Source organism: Tenebrio molitor, chromosome 4, assembly GCF_963966145.1.
Source record: "Tenebrio molitor chromosome 4, icTenMoli1.1, whole genome shotgun sequence".
Classification (NCBI taxonomy): Eukaryota; Metazoa; Arthropoda; class Insecta; order Coleoptera; family Tenebrionidae; genus Tenebrio; species Tenebrio molitor.
The window spans coordinates 21,337,886-21,354,739 of NC_091049.1; the positions used below are offsets into that span (position 1 = coordinate 21,337,886).

At 33.0% G+C, this 16,854-nt stretch overlaps 1 protein-coding gene across 4 annotated transcripts; it reads right to left on the reverse strand.

The window, feature by feature from the left end:
* Nucleotides 1–226: 226 nt before the first annotated feature.
* Nucleotides 227–11,489, reverse strand: LOC138128019 (phospholipid-transporting ATPase ABCA3-like). 4 transcript variants are annotated; one of them, XM_069044209.1, is made up of 24 exons: nucleotides 11,314–11,489; nucleotides 10,447–10,548; nucleotides 8,939–9,255; nucleotides 8,694–8,885; nucleotides 8,374–8,642; nucleotides 8,078–8,318; nucleotides 7,741–7,914; nucleotides 7,494–7,690; nucleotides 7,179–7,401; nucleotides 6,964–7,118; nucleotides 6,760–6,909; nucleotides 6,429–6,639; nucleotides 6,126–6,375; nucleotides 6,014–6,069; nucleotides 4,991–5,109; nucleotides 4,552–4,789; nucleotides 4,199–4,498; nucleotides 3,914–4,141; nucleotides 3,439–3,786; nucleotides 2,721–3,202; nucleotides 2,521–2,668; nucleotides 1,630–1,873; nucleotides 1,392–1,569; nucleotides 227–969 (listed from the first exon to the last, which is right to left on the reverse strand). In XM_069044209.1, exons 3-24 carry the CDS (start codon nucleotides 9,243–9,245, stop codon nucleotides 790–792), a joined length of 4,890 nt encoding a protein of 1,629 aa, XP_068900310.1. In that variant the 5' UTR covers nucleotides 9,246–9,255; nucleotides 10,447–10,548; nucleotides 11,314–11,489; the 3' UTR covers nucleotides 227–789. The 4 variants fall into 4 exon arrangements, with proteins under 4 accessions (XP_068900310.1, XP_068900311.1, XP_068900308.1 ...); XM_069044210.1 differs by having other exon boundaries at nucleotides 2,721–3,205; nucleotides 7,179–7,395; nucleotides 11,314–11,486; XM_069044207.1 differs by having other exon boundaries at nucleotides 2,721–3,205; nucleotides 11,314–11,486.
* Nucleotides 11,490–16,854: the final 5,365 nt, after the last annotated feature.

Genomic DNA, 16,854 nt, shown 5'->3' on the forward strand with positions numbered 1-16,854 from the left:
ATTAAAAACATTTTTTGTGTATGAGTTCTACTCATCGTCACCTATTACTGGATTTCTTCTGGCAGGTTATATCGGGACCACCCTGTATAATTATGCAGCTTTATAAGCTTTCTTTTTTCCGTTGATTTCTTTCGAAACTACTACACTATGATATATCTAACAATGTGAGATGGTGATTATCTTTTTTCGTCCTTGAGACTCTGCTAGAAAGGGAAATAAAATAGACTTTTCGACGGAAAATACACATTTATTCAAACTAAAACAAATACGTTTAACATGGGGGATAACAAGGCTAAAAGCATGTTCCCATTATGGTAATTATAAGTTTGTTTAATAATGCTTAATAAAACAGTTAACCTACGAACCAATAAAAGGAATCATTTAACAGTAGATTCCAATTCAATTTCTAAAAAAAATTAACAATTTTCAAAGACTTATTTATCAAAATCACAGCGTTTTATCACAGACACAGAAATATATAACGTGTGATTTATTAAATTTCACTTCTAGCCGGCTCGATATGGAATCCATTATAGGTATTAATTATAATGGAGATATACTTAGTTGATTGGATATAAACTTAAAAATTACTCGATATTATGTTAATTTGGTTTTTACTTGATACTGCTTGATCCTCGATCATAGAGCTATAAAAGACGTTTGTTGATCACATTTCCATACTAAGTACTAAATACTCGTATTTGTAATAAAAATAGAAAACTTTAGAAGCCTATTTTACCACCGTGTAGCTTAGTTATTGTCAAATACAGTTGGATTCTCCTATACCTCTCATAGATTAGTTAGACTTCTTCTTTTTTTTTCTGAAACAGTTAAAAATATATCCACTAAGGATATTTCGCCTATTACGTAATCCTCAATATCTGTATAATTCTCCTTTAGTTCTTCCAATAGACTAAATATCCCACTCAAACGTTTCGCAGTATTCTTTACGTGGAACACTAGAGACTCCTAAAAATAATTACGTATGAGCCAATTCGCTTTACTTACAACAAAACAGTTATTTTTACGATTTTATACAACGAGTTTCTGTGTAAATTGGCCTTTGCTAATTGCCCAATGGGCCAGATTAAAACACGAGCGAAGCGAGGGTTTTTAGGACTCGAGGGCAATTAGAAATGCCCAATTTACACAGAAACTCGTTACATATAACATTTTATTGTTTGAAACGACGTCCCTGAAGCTTCAAAATCTTTTTTAAATGGTTTCACATTTGCTTTTGAGAGTTTTGACAGCCAGAAATGTAACACTGAATGTGTTCAGTGGCAACGGTTCATTATCTTCTCATTTAGTCTTAGGGCGGCTGAGAGGCAGTTTACAAATGAGAAGAATGAGAATTTATGACAGTTCAAAACAATAACAGTTTCATTTACCGCATATTCTTCTTGAAGATCGGCATCTAACATGGATTTTAAGTAATTCTTAATTGGAGCTGTATCACCACTACTGTTGTTCAACTTAATTATCAGTTTATAACCATTTTGATACCTGGATTTTAAATCGAGTAGATTTCCTTGATCTTCTATTTGGCCATTTTTCATAATTGCAACTCTGTAAATGCGCAATAGTAACAAAAACATCAGTTAAGAGTATTCAAAAACAGCCACTTACTCGTCGCACAAATTCTCACATTCTTCCATACTGTGTGAAGAAAGTAGAAACGATGTGTCCAGGTGTTCCTTAAAATATGAAAATATTTTCCAAAAATTTCGGCGGCTGGCTGGATCAACCCCACTGGTCGGTTCGTCTAGTAAAATAACACTTGGTAATCCCAGAAAGGCTAAACAACAGTTAAGCTTTCTCTTGTTTCCGCCACTATACTCCAAGCACGGTTTGTCTGCGTACTTGTTCAAATCTAGAATATTTTTCAGAAAATTGTTATTATAATTTGTGTGTTCGTTTATTTTCAATAGTAGCTATGATCAAAAAGATTTTTCCGAAATTCCAACACGTAAGGTTGTGTATAATAAATGCAGTTAATATTTTCTCCGTTCCCACTTAAAAAGATGTTTCCGTCATAGATATTTTGTGTGAAAATCATCATCAAAATTGAAAGGATACTGCGCATTAAAAGTTATGCACTTTACAGAAATGTTGATTTCCATAGCAAATCTTTTCCTTTGTTGCTCATATTATGTAATGTTTTCCGCACAGTCTTATTGTTACTAGCTACGTACGATTGTTGTTGATACAATCTGTAAGTTGAACTTACCGCCCTAATGCGGTAAGTAAATAATGACACCGATATCGAATGGGGTAAGTAATTAATGACATTAATGCCGTCAAAATACCCTTATCAAAAAAATGACGTCACAGTCAATTCACTGCGTATAAGCGATTGTGCGAAAAACCTTGTGACTTTATGACTATACGGTTAAAATGTCATGACAGAATCTCGGAAGTTGAAAAATCGAGACGAAGTCGATTCTGTTACAACTTATAAACTTACTAACGTTATATCTCAATATACTCTTAAATACATTGTTTTGTAAAAATACTTACCAAATCTGTTCAACAAAGCTTTAATGATTTCATCAGCGTCATTGTTGGAATATCCTTTTATGTGTGCGATAACGTACAACAATTCTCTTCCCGTTAGATAATAATTCAAACAATCTTCTTGGGGACAATAACCGATTTTTTCCGAATACTTGAAAGAAATTCTTATCTACTTTCAAAGTGACAATTTACGTGTTTCTTACCTCGGCTTTTGAAATCGATGTTGATTTCAAACCTTCGGATATGGCGATTTGCCCTTTGTCAAAAAACAATTGTTTCGTCAGCATCCGAAATGTTGTCGATTTTCCTGCACCATTTACTCCTAACAACCCAAAGCATTTATTATTCTCCAAGTGGAACTTCAAGTTTTTCACGATTTGTTTTCTTCCAAAAGATTTCGTTAAGTTTTGAACGTGTAGTGTTTTTGATCTTGGACTTTGTTTGTCGTTTTCAGTACTCGACATAGAGTTTTCGGCATTTGATGTACAACAGCAACAGGACCTTACAGTTTCTATACTGTACTTCAGATAGTGTAACATTTTTTGGTACAGTTTTGAGTTAAAAAATAACAACAATATAAAATATAGTGCAAAAGATGATATCGTCATTTCCAAAAGATCTTCTCCTATTCCCAACTTTTCGTTAGAAAAATAATCTTTATAATTCTCACATTGAGCCGATGGTCCTCCTACAAAAACCACAAATATAATTATAACATATTATTAACAGTGATTACTTGCTAATATCACATATCCTTAGTCAGCGAGATCAGAACTGTTTGGCGATTAAAAATGAATAATAATAAACCAACGTCTCCTAAATATTGTTTTTAAAACTACATAAAACTGGAGCGGGTTTGTTTCTATGCTGAATAATCTGTTTATATGTACCTTTTTTATAAAAAATTCTTGAACTACTCACCACAACATGGATTTGGATCAGTTTCGCAAATATGCTTCCTCTTATTTGGGTCCACATACTCCCAGTTAAAATTTTCAACGTATTTTCGAGAAAACTTGACGCAGATGTAACTCAGTCCAAACTGAGGAAAGACAGGTAATAAACCATGTTTTAGGAAACTTGCAAATTTCACGTAGTAGTCATCATTAGAAAATTCCATCATGTAAATAATAGTTGGTGTTAATCCAATAAACATTCCGTACATCAGGAACGAAGTGAATCCACTACTTAATGTTTTTCTGTAGCTAAATATGTAAACCAGGGGTAAAGAACCAATCACGTAGCACAAAAATATTGTGAAAAAAGTCCCTGCAACAGCTGAAATTAGTTTTCATTGGCTTACAGTTATTCAGCTAAGGCCCCTAGTAAAACATGTTTATGAACAGCTTTCGACATCTTAGTTGAATAACTGCAAATTCTAAGTAAATCAACGTACAAATTTCACTGCTCTTGAAAACCACCGATTCGTACGCTAACACATCCATTAAACTTATCGACGCAAGCAGTAGTAGGATTAAAAAAATTACGGAAATCAAATCATAGAGTATATTTATGAACCAGTAGACATATATCCTTACTCCTGCTAGGGTCTGAATATGTATAAAATTTGTCGACGTTTCCAAATTCGGGAATATAATGAAATTACTCATGAAGAAAAGCATACCTGCAAATGAACATAACGTAACGCTGAAATAAAACAGTAATAATAATGTTTTCTTACTTAGAGGCATCAGAATGAACCAGATGCTTGTAACATTGATCACCGACAACTCTGACGGTGAAAATTCTGTATAAAGTGGTTTTAGCGGGGTGTTGCTAATGCTAATTGAAAAACTTTCGTTAAATAAAGCCTTTACGATCGCATTAGTCGCGAGATTAATGGAAATCGATACACCATGAAGCGCATTTTTAGAATACATGGAATTCACCAAGATTTCACCATTCGTATCATTAAATTCTGCAGCAGCGATCATATGTTGTTTATAAAAAGCTATATTAGCGATGCCCGTCCCTATTATCCCTGCAATACAAAAGGTGAGCACGGTGCGTGAACATTAAACATTGTAAACCTACCTTTAGCTACATCCTCCTCAAGAACGGGGCTTCCCCCTTCGCGAAGTACAGCTTCACTGTAAAGTTTTCTCATCTTAAGTACCGTTGCATCTGAAGATTGGTTTCCACCGTAATACACTTTTGTTTTGCCGTAGACGTGTAAACTTAGACTTAATTGGGGATCCTCGTGGTTATTATAAACGTTACTTGCCATGCTTAACCACATGGCCAACAAGAAAATGGAAATTGTGACAAAAATCTGAAATTATATTCTTTTAGTCCACATATTAACAATTGTTGTTCCAAATTATTTTTAACAATTTATTTGGGTTTCTGGCATTTGACACACTTTGACAGGGTTTAACCTGAATGACAAGCATGACTTGCACCACTAAATTTTGCAAATTGTGAACTATGGTCGAGAATATTATTCTGAAAATTTTAGTGGTAAAATACTCACCGCCGGAATGTACCAGTAAAATTTCCTCTTCATAAAATAAAATCGTTTTTTCATCAGCGATGTGAAAATATTATATCTGCGACGGAAAGTTGGCAATTTTGAACTCATTTTCTTCAAGTCTAAAAAAAAAATAAAACATTTCTACAGTGTGTCCCCGGATAGGTGAAACGACTCGTTGTAAAAGATAAAAAATTCTCGATTTAAATTCTAATTTTTTATGGTTCAGCCCTGCTTGGTTAAAGACTAATTTATAACATAATTTTAGTTTTGAAAAATCAAGAATGCCTTGGAAATTTTCAAAAAATCCACTTTTCCTGTGGAGTAAAGTGCCTTTCATGTGACAAATACGACAAAAAGTTATTAAGAAAAGTTGTTCAGAATAAACGTCTAGGTCCATGTACCAAATTTCGAAATCATCGGCCAACTATGATTTTTCATCTTTTTATTTTTTAACAGTTCTCTTATTATGAGTAAAAAAATCACACTTAGCTTATTGCTACAAATTACTGGGTTAACACTTATAAGTTATAATTAAATAAAAGTAAATTAAAACCTTAGATTAAATGAAAAAAAAATATGAAAAATCATAGTTGGCCCTGATTTTGAAATTAGACGTTGATTCTAAACAACTAAGCAACTTTTCTTAATAACTTTTTGTCGTATTTACCACATAAAAGGCACTTTCATCTACAGAAAAACAGGTTTTTTGAAAATTTCCAAGGCATACTTGACTTTTCAAAACCAAAATTATGTTAAAAATTAGTTTTTAACCAAGCAGGGCTAAACCCCAAAAAATGAAAACTTAAATCGATTTTTTTTTATTTTTTACAAGAGTCGTTTCACCTATTCGGGGACACACTGTATATCATTGATGCATACAATTTTCACAATAGGAATTCATTAATGTGCAAATAATTACGTCTACACAACTAAAGGCGTTTCTATACAGTTACGACTCGCAGGCACAATTATGGCGCTATGGCACAATTAACGTGACATTTTTAATGCAATAAACAAGCTTACCGTTGTCGTTAGTCCCATCCACTTCTTGGTTCTTCCCATCGATTTCATCTTTAGCTCTAAAAATATACATACGGTTATAAACATTTGAATCTAAGGTACTTACTAATTTTACTTTAAAAACACATCATTAAGTGTTGTTATGTTTAGACTTATCGCAGCAATGTTCCATCGGTTCTTATTTTCTTCTAAAAATTCGAACACGGCTCTGTACTTAGACTTCTCGCTCAGTGGCAACAAATAAACAACGGTATCACTATTTTCTCGCAACAACTGTGCCTCTAATACTTGCTTCTTAATTTCTCTTGATATGACATCAAGATACTTTTTCGAAGCAAGCATTAGCGACAGGTGATAGCCAGTATCTTAAAATAAATTCATAAATTTTGTGCATAAAAAAAATCACAAATTGAATTACTGTATTTAATTTTCAAGCGCATGGGTGTGTCGTAGCACTGCAAGGAACCGTTAGCCATAATTGCTATGCGATCTCCTAATATGTCCGCTTCTTCCATAAAATGGGTGCTTATTAAAATTGTTTTGGTCTTTCTACATTCTAAAAGCAGGTTCCAAATTTTCCTACGCGATTCTGGATCCATACCAGACGTAGGTTCATCCAAAATTAGTACCTTAAAATAAAAAAAAAGCAAAAAGTTTTTGCAAACTTCACTACGAAACAAATGTCTGAAAATATCTCTTGTATGTTTTTCCAAAGGATACCGCCAAAAGAAATTGTTCATGTTACTCACTTTAGAATTACCGATCAACGCCATTCCAAGACACAACTTCCGCTTCATTCCTCCCGATAAAGTACAAGCCATACTATTTGCTTTTTCATCAAGATCAAGCTCTACTAATAAGTCTTTTACTTCACGATCAATATTGTCTGATCCTTTTAACTGAAAATATGAAAAGTAAGTACGCAAATCTGTCCTAGTTAAAAGATTTCATACCATCGCTATAAGCTTCAAATGTTCGCGAACTGTTAAATCCATAAATAACAAATTGTGTTGAGGACACAGTCCCGTGTCTTTCCTGACTTGGTCTGTTTCCTTTTTAATGTCCTTCCCATTTATTATGACAATACCTTTGGTGGCGTTGATCATTCCTTTATATTTGAAACAAGATTATTTACACGTTTTACGAGTACACAATATTTATTACGTACCAGTTAAAATTGACATTGTGGTTGTTTTCCCAGCTCCATTATTACCTAGTAACACCGTTATTTTATTTTCACGAATGTTCATACTCAAATTGTCGACAGCAACAGTATGATTATATTTTTTAAACAATTTATTAATCTGTATACAAATATTTTCCGGGATTTCAGTTTCGTCCAATAACGGATCTGCATCTGAGTGTCCAAATATTTTACAGAAGCACTGAAACTTATGAATTATCATACATGTAAATATAATAAAATACTAATAATTGCAAAGTTAACTGTTTCCACATGAATTTGAATAATAAAATAACTTACACTCTTAACATTTGGTAAAAAGAAATTGTAAGGTTTCGCAATTCCGTATTCCCCTGGTTTGACGTTTTCAATGTACAAAGTGAGTAACATGAATATTACAGTATCACAAGTCAACATCAGAAGTACGTATCCCATTGTTATATCATCTTCTCCACCACTTCCGGATTGAAACATATTATTCCATTGGATGCCAGTTTCTAAATGATAGCAAATAATTATGACATTATGAAGATTATAAAAAAATTACCTTTCATCTCGTACACTGATACTGCAGAATACCCATATTGAAGAGCCATATTAGGGAATAGTGCAAACATAATTTTATATTTCCATTGTAAATTATCATATGAGGTTACTATTGTGTGCGGTATAAAGTAAGAAAAAATCCAAAATAGAATTCCAACTGCAGTTGCTATTGAGGCTAGAGAAAAAAAATAAAATTGGGCGTTAGTATACAATTAGACAATTAAACAAATACACAAAACAATAATTTTGTTACAAATGTTTGAAAACGAATAATCTAATAAGCACTGTTTTAACTCTTCTGTTGAAAAAGAACTTTTGAAGATTTTTTTTGTACTTACGTTTATTCATAATCGTGGCGATCAAAAAACAGAACGTTATTGCTGCCATACAGTAGAAAAAGAGAAACAGGAACAAGATGACGCCATTTGAAAACTCGATTGGTGGATAAGCAACACCCCAAAAAGGTACCTTCATCAAAATTATTACCACCACAATTGAGAACAGATTAGTTAGCAGAGCATGGATTAACCATCCCAGCCATAACATCCACGATTTCATTCCAACCATTTTTAAAAATTCCTTAAATGACAACATGATTAAGAATCAATCCACAAACTAACATGTTAATAATAACCTTTGTTCCCGAACATTTATCTTCTCCTACACGTTGAAGTACAGCGGGACATAAAAATATGAAACTAAAAATGGTACTTAATGGTAGAAAATATATGAACAATTGGTTCCATCCTGAGTCCAAAATATATGGTGGATCTGGAAATTGCTGAAGGGACAGAATCACATTTTTGTATTTGTTGTCGTTCTCTGATAGATGTGTTTCAATAAAGGCCTGATCTATGGCAATCTGAAGTGCCGCGAAACCCTTAACAATGTACATTGACGCTTCTAGAACAAAGATAGTTTAATTTATGTAAGACTGACACAAAAAAGACGTACTAGCATCATCTTCAATTATCGTAGGCATGAAAAGCTTGTCTGTATTCGATGTGAAGTATTTATCGTACATTCCGATTTCATAATTCAGTCTTATCGAGTCATTTCCGATAAAATTCACTGCAGCAATGGTGGCAGTATTATTTTTTCCAAATTCTTCCAAGAGATCCTCCTTTGAAATAAACTCTGTGATTGCTGTTGGTAAAATTTTTAGTTGATTAGAATAATAAAGTATGTAATAAAAATACCTTCGCCTGGTATTTGAAATTTCTCTTGAACTGTTTTTATTATGCCCTCGGTGTAGTCGTTATATGGAGAGTACCATAAACGTATTTCCCCAACTGCCAAATGAGCATAAATCTCGTCTATTTCACTTTTTTCGTGATAAGTAGGGTCTTTTATTTCAATTTTATTGAGTCCACTTATTTTGGATCTGCCGTAAGCAATTGAAGTGAATAATAAAATCGGTATTAAAACTTCTGTCAGTGTTAAAAACCAGTGCCTTTTCCGGATAAGTAAATTTTTCCATAAAATTAACTTCAACTCTCGCCACATCCTGAATCTCCTAAAATTAATAAATTCAGAGAACTCGGACAGTTAGTGTCTTTTTAACAAAATATTATGTTTTAAGTATCAATCTACAGAAGAAAAAATATATAGGATATGTCAAATTACATTAATTGTGCCAGCAGGCATTCAAAATTTTCAAAATTTAAATTTACGGTCTTTCAAACGTCATTATCCATGTGAATAGTTGTTGTTACTGCAATGGAACTTTCAGCGCTGATTACTACTTTTATCTACGATCGTGTAAAACGTAGGCACTTTTAGCACTAAAAATCGTTGTCAAATTTGACGTTTAGCGAACTGACAGAATCGTGCCATAAAACTTTTAGTACACGCTTTTATGGCACAGAACCGTTAGAATACAACAATCGAATTTGTTGGAAACATTGTTTAGAAGTAGGTTGCTAAACGACGTGGTTCTCAAACGACTTTGGTTATTCATGAAATATTGAATCAATTTTTTTTATTTTATACAAATTTATGTTGAAACCGGTGCGATGATCTCACGACCGTAGATAAAATGTTGTAAGACATACGTGTAAAAAGTTCCTTTGTTGCACTCACATCCTTTAAAATACCCCCTCGTACCTCGGTCCTATTTTAAACTCGTTCGTGCAACAAAGGATAACTTTTTACACTTATATTTTAAATAACTACTTATGATTGACTACTGTTATACTAGTATACTGGAAAGTATAGGTAAAAAAATCGAGTGGGGCAGACTAAGGAGGCTAATGCGATGCACTTAATATCTCTTGTAGATTCCATAACAAAGAAGTTTGGCAGTGACATTACAAAAAATAAAACCTGTCAAGTAAATTGTTGATGGTTCTAGATAGTTACAAGAGATTTTTGTTAAAATTACTTTGTTTTGTTTTTTGAGGTTCACTATGCATTTGGTGTTATACCACCAGTGAGAGTTAAATCTAGTTCTACGAACCGACCTTGGATTTTTATATTCTCACTCAGTGTACTTATATAGGCAATTACGTGTCCATCATTAGTACATTTCGTGCTTTATTATCGCAAATAGTTGAGTCCAATAAATAAGATCAATCATTTATAACAATGTTATCAATTTGTAATACATTTTGCCATTATCTTGTGAGTTTAAAATTGCTGCGACGTGATCACATCAGTAAATTATAAATAGATACTTAAAAGTCAATACATCATTTCACTTAAATACCTTATCCAGCATCAGTTTCACCACTCAATTACTCAAATAAGTTTCCCTTAATATCTTTAAATCTTGTAACGAGTTGTAGATAATTTTAACTGATTTGCTTGACTGGAACAAAAGGAGAAAGTAAATCCAGCAATAAAAAATGTTGTTATCAGATTTAGCACACATTATACAGGCATTCTAGCCGGTTTGATGGGAAATCATCCGATACTTGATCATTTAGAAACAGTTACAACACAACTCTTTGTTTCGTATCACAAAGCAAGTTGATAAACTAGAAGAAATTCTCTGGTGAGGGTCTGTATTACCCTGATTAGTGATAGATATGTCAGATGTTATCATTTAAATTTGACTCAAGTTGCAAAAAACCACTTGTCATTTGTAACAGCATTTTTTCAATATTTTTGAACCAAATAAAGGCACAAAGGGACCAGAAAATCATAGTCTGGATTGAATATTTTCCTTATAAGTACAGTTTGAAAGTAATTTCAAATGACTAATGCCATAAAAGTCCTGTTGTAAAGGGAAAGTAGTTTCTGGCAACTTGAGTCAACTTTACATGTTTGTACGGTCCCAACTGTGCAAACCCCGATACGCGAGTCCTGACTTGTGTTTTGTCCTGTGACTGAGAATAACGTGGAGATGAGGTCGATTGTAAATTCGTACAACTGTAGTTGAGGGGGTCTAATTTGACGTGTACCTACTGGGTGTACCGGTGTACTGGATAAGGCCTTTAGGCAAAAACGCAAATGAAAAACTTTTTATTAGGGTTAAACAATTTTTGAATTTGTCATTGAACTGTATTGTATCTTCTATAAATTGCAATACGAAAGAAATCGGCAAACAAAATTATTATTTTTAACTACTTACCTCACTAGACATATGTCTCAACAGGACAATTTTCTGATGATAATAATAATGATAATAACAATGCTATTCGCCCTTAGATGAATCCGGACAAGAGAAGTTATTATTATATATTTTTTTCATTGTTATTATTATTATTACATTAAAAAAAATACCATAACACCACATTTAATATTTTTAACAATCACTATTTGACAACTGTTTTTGATTCACTGTCGATTCACGTTAAATCTCTATTCTTTTAAAGATAATTATATTTATGGGACAGATAAGATCTTATCGGCAGATAACTCCTTTATGAGAGAATATTAATCGACGATAATTTGCGGTCTTTTTTTGCTTGTGATCTCATTTCTATACAAGTGTTCACTCACTTAACAGTTAAAGAGTGTCTCTGTCTTATCAACGGAATTGGAACTATTTTTGACGAGTTACAATTGTCTCTCTATAGAAGTTAAATAAGATTTTTATAATAATATGATTGTCTTTCTTCTTGCTGGAAATGGTCTATGAGATACTGTTTGCAAATTTTTTTATTTAGAGCACTATGTAAAATCTGTTTCTTTTTGGGTAAATTTAAAAACTCATTCTCTGTAAACGAATACTTTGTCGTCCGGACATGATCTTATAGTTAACCTTGCCATCCAGCTTAAAACCATTCTTGTTAGGTGTTCACGCTAAATAGTACCCATGTTCACTTACCACTTCAGGGTCATGATGCTATTTGGCAAATTAAAACATATACCGAGTGACTATCAATGATTGAAAATTATTTTGTTATGTTGGTAACACATTTGAAATCTTTAGTTAGTAACATCGTTGGCATGACACACGCAATTTTCAAAATTGAAACAAACGTCAAAAAAATCTATTTTTTTTCCAACGCTAATGTATAGTGAAATTTTTGTAATAAACAATTGTCAATGTCAAAATTAAGCAAAAAACCACTCTGTATCACCCTAAAATGTGTACATATGGACCAGCTGTATAACAATTTGACACCGAATCATAGTTAAGGTTATGTTCACTTCACTTCCCGTATCTTTCTTCCGCGAATTCATTTTCAAAACAAATTGAATAAGAAATCAGCAGAAATCTTTTTCGAATTTGAATTTGAAATAAACTCTCGCTCGTCAGAGCGCAGGCTCAGTTAAATTAAAACAATGTTGACACTCAGTGTGACTAACCGTATTATCATGACTATTTCCTTCGAAAAATTTAAGCCAATCAAAAAGCTCGAATATTTGAATTTTAGCCAATAGCGATCAAATTACAGCGATAATACTGCACTAGTGCAATTATCGATAATTTGCACTAGTGCCAAATTTTCGCGTAGTCCTAATTAAAAAATCATTTGGTATTAATTTTATATTTTAAAAAGAATTACGTTCATTTGTACTTACTTATCATGTAAATTTTTCTCAGGAAATAGTCTGCCAAAATATCCTCTCGTGCATGTCAAATTGTCGATAATTTGACAGGCACTCGGAATATTACTAGTGAAAATCACTGTTTGGCTCATACCAATATGACAACGTTTATTATTATTATTATTATTATTAAATTAAGTTAAATTGCGGAGGCAAACCTTTTACGCAATTTTTTGTTTAGGCAATTAAGAAGTAAAATTTAATTAATCAGTATTGTCGGATGAACTAAAGCGGAGGCTGGTATATGCAAATTTTAATCATAATTCCCCTTGTGTTGATCATAACGCTTTTTAAACTGGCTAACATTTTCAGCATTGACAATCAAACTTGGAAGAGCGTTCCAATTTCCAAAAGCACGATTTGTTAAGAAATGTTGCCTGGTAGTTGTTTTAAAATGATTCCTTGGCAACTTTAAATTCATGCCCACGTAATCGTTTTCCTTCACTAAATAAATAAAAGTTTTCCATTTCTTCAGGAAAAAGATTATGCGTTAATCGAAACATTTGAATCAAATCAGCTCTATCGAATCTCTCTTCAATTTGCGGAATTTTTAATATTTTTAAACGTTCTTCGTATGGCAGGTGTGACAAATCGCGCGACCATCTACAGGGTCTCTATAAATGATTGTCTGGTCAAGCCAGCCTTGGAAAAAAATTTTACTGTTCCGCTTTTTTGAAACCGATGCCAAATTCTAGTTCGTTTTCACGGTCACTTCTGACATTAGTGACTGACGTTTCGTTTGCGCTTGTCAGTCGAGGTTTGGTTCCTTATATTCGTTTTATCGCAGTTAATCACAGTTAATATACACCAAAAATCAGTATTTTTCAATAAAAATTGCAAGTACGTCCGCTTTTAGAGGTAAATACACTGGCAAAATTTGTGAGGTTATGCTTTAATGTTTTATGTTTTATTTTAGCTTTATTTTCTTTACATGGTTTATATACAATGGTTTATTCTGTTGAACAGAACACGTTCATTGTTGTTTTTTACTTTCGAAATGGAAGGTTTAATAATGGGGAATTATCTGTTTGTAAAAATGAATTCCATCAAAATATCTGAACAACATTGTGAACAGATTTTTAACAATCAGAACAATTAGCAGGGGTAAATCATTAGGACGAGCACCAGTATCTGATGAAATACTCAAGGATTTGAAAGAAATAGTGGAAAAGACTACAGATATCAATAGCCTGTTTATCTCAACAATCTGGTGTACCACCATGCACTTGTCACAAAATCATTAAAAATAGGCTACAACTGCATCTTTATAAAATTAGTGTTGTACAAGAACTCCAACCTGCAGATTATCAAAGTTGTGTTCAGTTTGAAAATCACCTCAATTTCATAATTTGGAGTGCTGAGAATCCACACCAATTTGGTGTGTGGAACTGTGGATAGCAGTGTTGCTATACCCTTAACTAAGAAAAGCTGCAAAATATTTTTGAAAATAAATGAACAATTGTCAAGTGTTTAGAAGTTAATGGGGGACATTCTCAATCTATTTTATAAAAAAATACCTATTTGTTATCGTTTTCTAGTGTTGTAAATTATGTTGTTGAATACATTTGATTTTATAGAAAAACCAGTAAGACTTACTTGTTGTGAAAAACACTGTTATTTATATTGGAAGAAAAAATGGGAGTCAATACCATATTCGACAATTCAGTCTAGGTCGTATTTACCACTAGCATAAAACAAGAAATGTGAAAGCACTAAAGCAGACAAAAAGGCAGTATCAAGTATTGTATTGTGGTATACGAGGACAAGGTGTTCTCAATATTTATCTGTTTGGATTTGTTCTCATACCAATTCCTGTACAGTGTGTGGCGGTACGATGGGGGCAATAATTGTTCCCCTGTGGGTGTTGATATTAAATAATAAATACATTAATGTTAGCAAGAGTAAAGCACAGTTGAAACTTGTCTCTGGTTAAAAGCCAACAACCTAACCTGAAAATGTGACATTCATTAATTGCCGAACAAAGCGGCACATTCAAAATTTGACAACTTTCCATGGCTGGCTGGACCCGACAATCATTTATAGAGACCCTGTAGTTACTGCATGTTGCACTCTTTCTAATAAAAGTTGGTCTTTCTTGTAAAGGGGACGCCAGACTGATATGGGAAAGTCCATTTGAGGTCGTATATAGGTGCTATATAAATTACTCACTAAACTGTGTGAAGGGGAGGGAAAATTTTTCTTCAAAAGGTATAAGGTGCCAACAGCTTTCCTAGCGGCTTTATTTGTTTGCTCTGTCCAAGAAATATCCTGCGTTACCGTCACTCCAAGATCAACTTGTGATGCTACAATTGGAAGATCAGTGTTGTCTATTTTATATGTGATCTTTGGATTTTTTTTGCCAAAGTGCATCACTGTACATTTGTTTGTATTAAGTGGGAGTTTATGCACCACTCGTGAAGTACGAGTATATTCACTTTGTGCTGTAGGTCACACTCTTTGTCTGTTGGACAACCAAATAATTTAAGATCATCAGCATATGCTGAATAACCAGTTTGCTGTGACAGTAACAAATCAGACGTATAAGCAAGGAATAATATTGGACCTAAAACTGAGCCTTGGGGAACGCCGCTGGCAACACTCTTTTCTAAAGAAAAATGACTACCAACACGAACCACAAATGTTCTCGCCGACAAAAACGCTTTTATCCATTCAATGCATCTACCCCTCACACCAAGAGCTTGCAATTTGTGCAGCAATAGGATGTGGGAAACTTTGTCAAACGCCTTGCTAAAGTCTAAATATACGACATCAAGAGAGCCTTTTTGATCCAAGATCTTAGTCCAACTATTAAGTGAAGATACAAGATTAGTGATAACGGATCGATTAGGCAGGAATCCGTGCTGGTAAGTTGGAATATGACTGTTATCATGAAAATGCTGAAGCAAATAATGAGTTATTATTCTTTCCAGTAACTTACAAACAAGGCAAGTCAAGCTAATGGGTCGATAGTTGCTGACATCGAGTTTGTCACCTTTTTTGAAAATTGGAGTAACTATAGCTTGTCGCCACAGCTTGGGAAGTCTACCAGTGAGAAATGACGTTTGCAGTATTTTTGTTAATGGTTCCAAAATTTGGTCGCAGTTTGTTTTTAAAACTTTAGAAATTAATTTATCCGGACCAGGAGCTACATTTTCAGACAAGTTGTTAATTTGTTGTCTAACCATCTCTTTAGTTATACTTATGTCAGTTAATAAATTCTTATATTTTAAACTACTGATATTAGGCAACGATACAGTTGAGTCTGATGAGCAAACAGATGCGAAAAAATCTGCAAATGCATTTGCTGTTTCTGAAAAATTAGAGCACAACACGTTGTCTTTGTTTCGAATGATAGGTATAGCTACTTTTGAGGAGGTATGTTTTCGAACATACGAGTAGAATGATTGAGGTTTTTTAAGTAGTTTAGCTTCGTATTTACTTCTTGCATTTCTTATTTCAAAGCTCAAATTGTTTGAAAATTTTCGGTGGATATTATAATCATTGTTATTCTTACTTTGTTTAAATTTATTCCAGAGTTTTTTCTTTAAATTTACTTTGTTAAGCAGCTCGTTTGTAATCCAAAGTTTCATAAATAAACGTTTACTTACTACTGTTTTTGTGTTTTTGGTGGTTAAACTGTTAACCGTATTTAGAAAAAAATTCCATTGTTCCTCGACGTCAGCAGAATTGTATAAGATGCTCCAATCTGTTAGATCCAGACATTTAGAAAGCGATGCATAGTCAGTAAATTTATAAACAAAAGACTCAATATTACATTTAGAGTAAAGAATAACCTGCAAATCTATTTCAATTCTGCAATGATCAGAAAAACCGATGGGATGAGAGATGCTAAGATTAGAAATAAGATTACAATCTGATATTAAGACAAGATCTAAGAGAGAGGATTTTTGGTTATATCTAAATCGTGTAAAGTCTGAAACAGCTTGAGAAATATTGTTATCATTTAACATATCAGTAAAAAGTGAATTCAAAAAAGAACTAGAGGAGTAACAGTCTGCTTTCCATTTGATATTGGGATAATTAAAATCTCCAACAATTGTTAAATTTGAGAGGTTTTTAAATTGATCTTCTATAACGTTGATTAATTTACGAT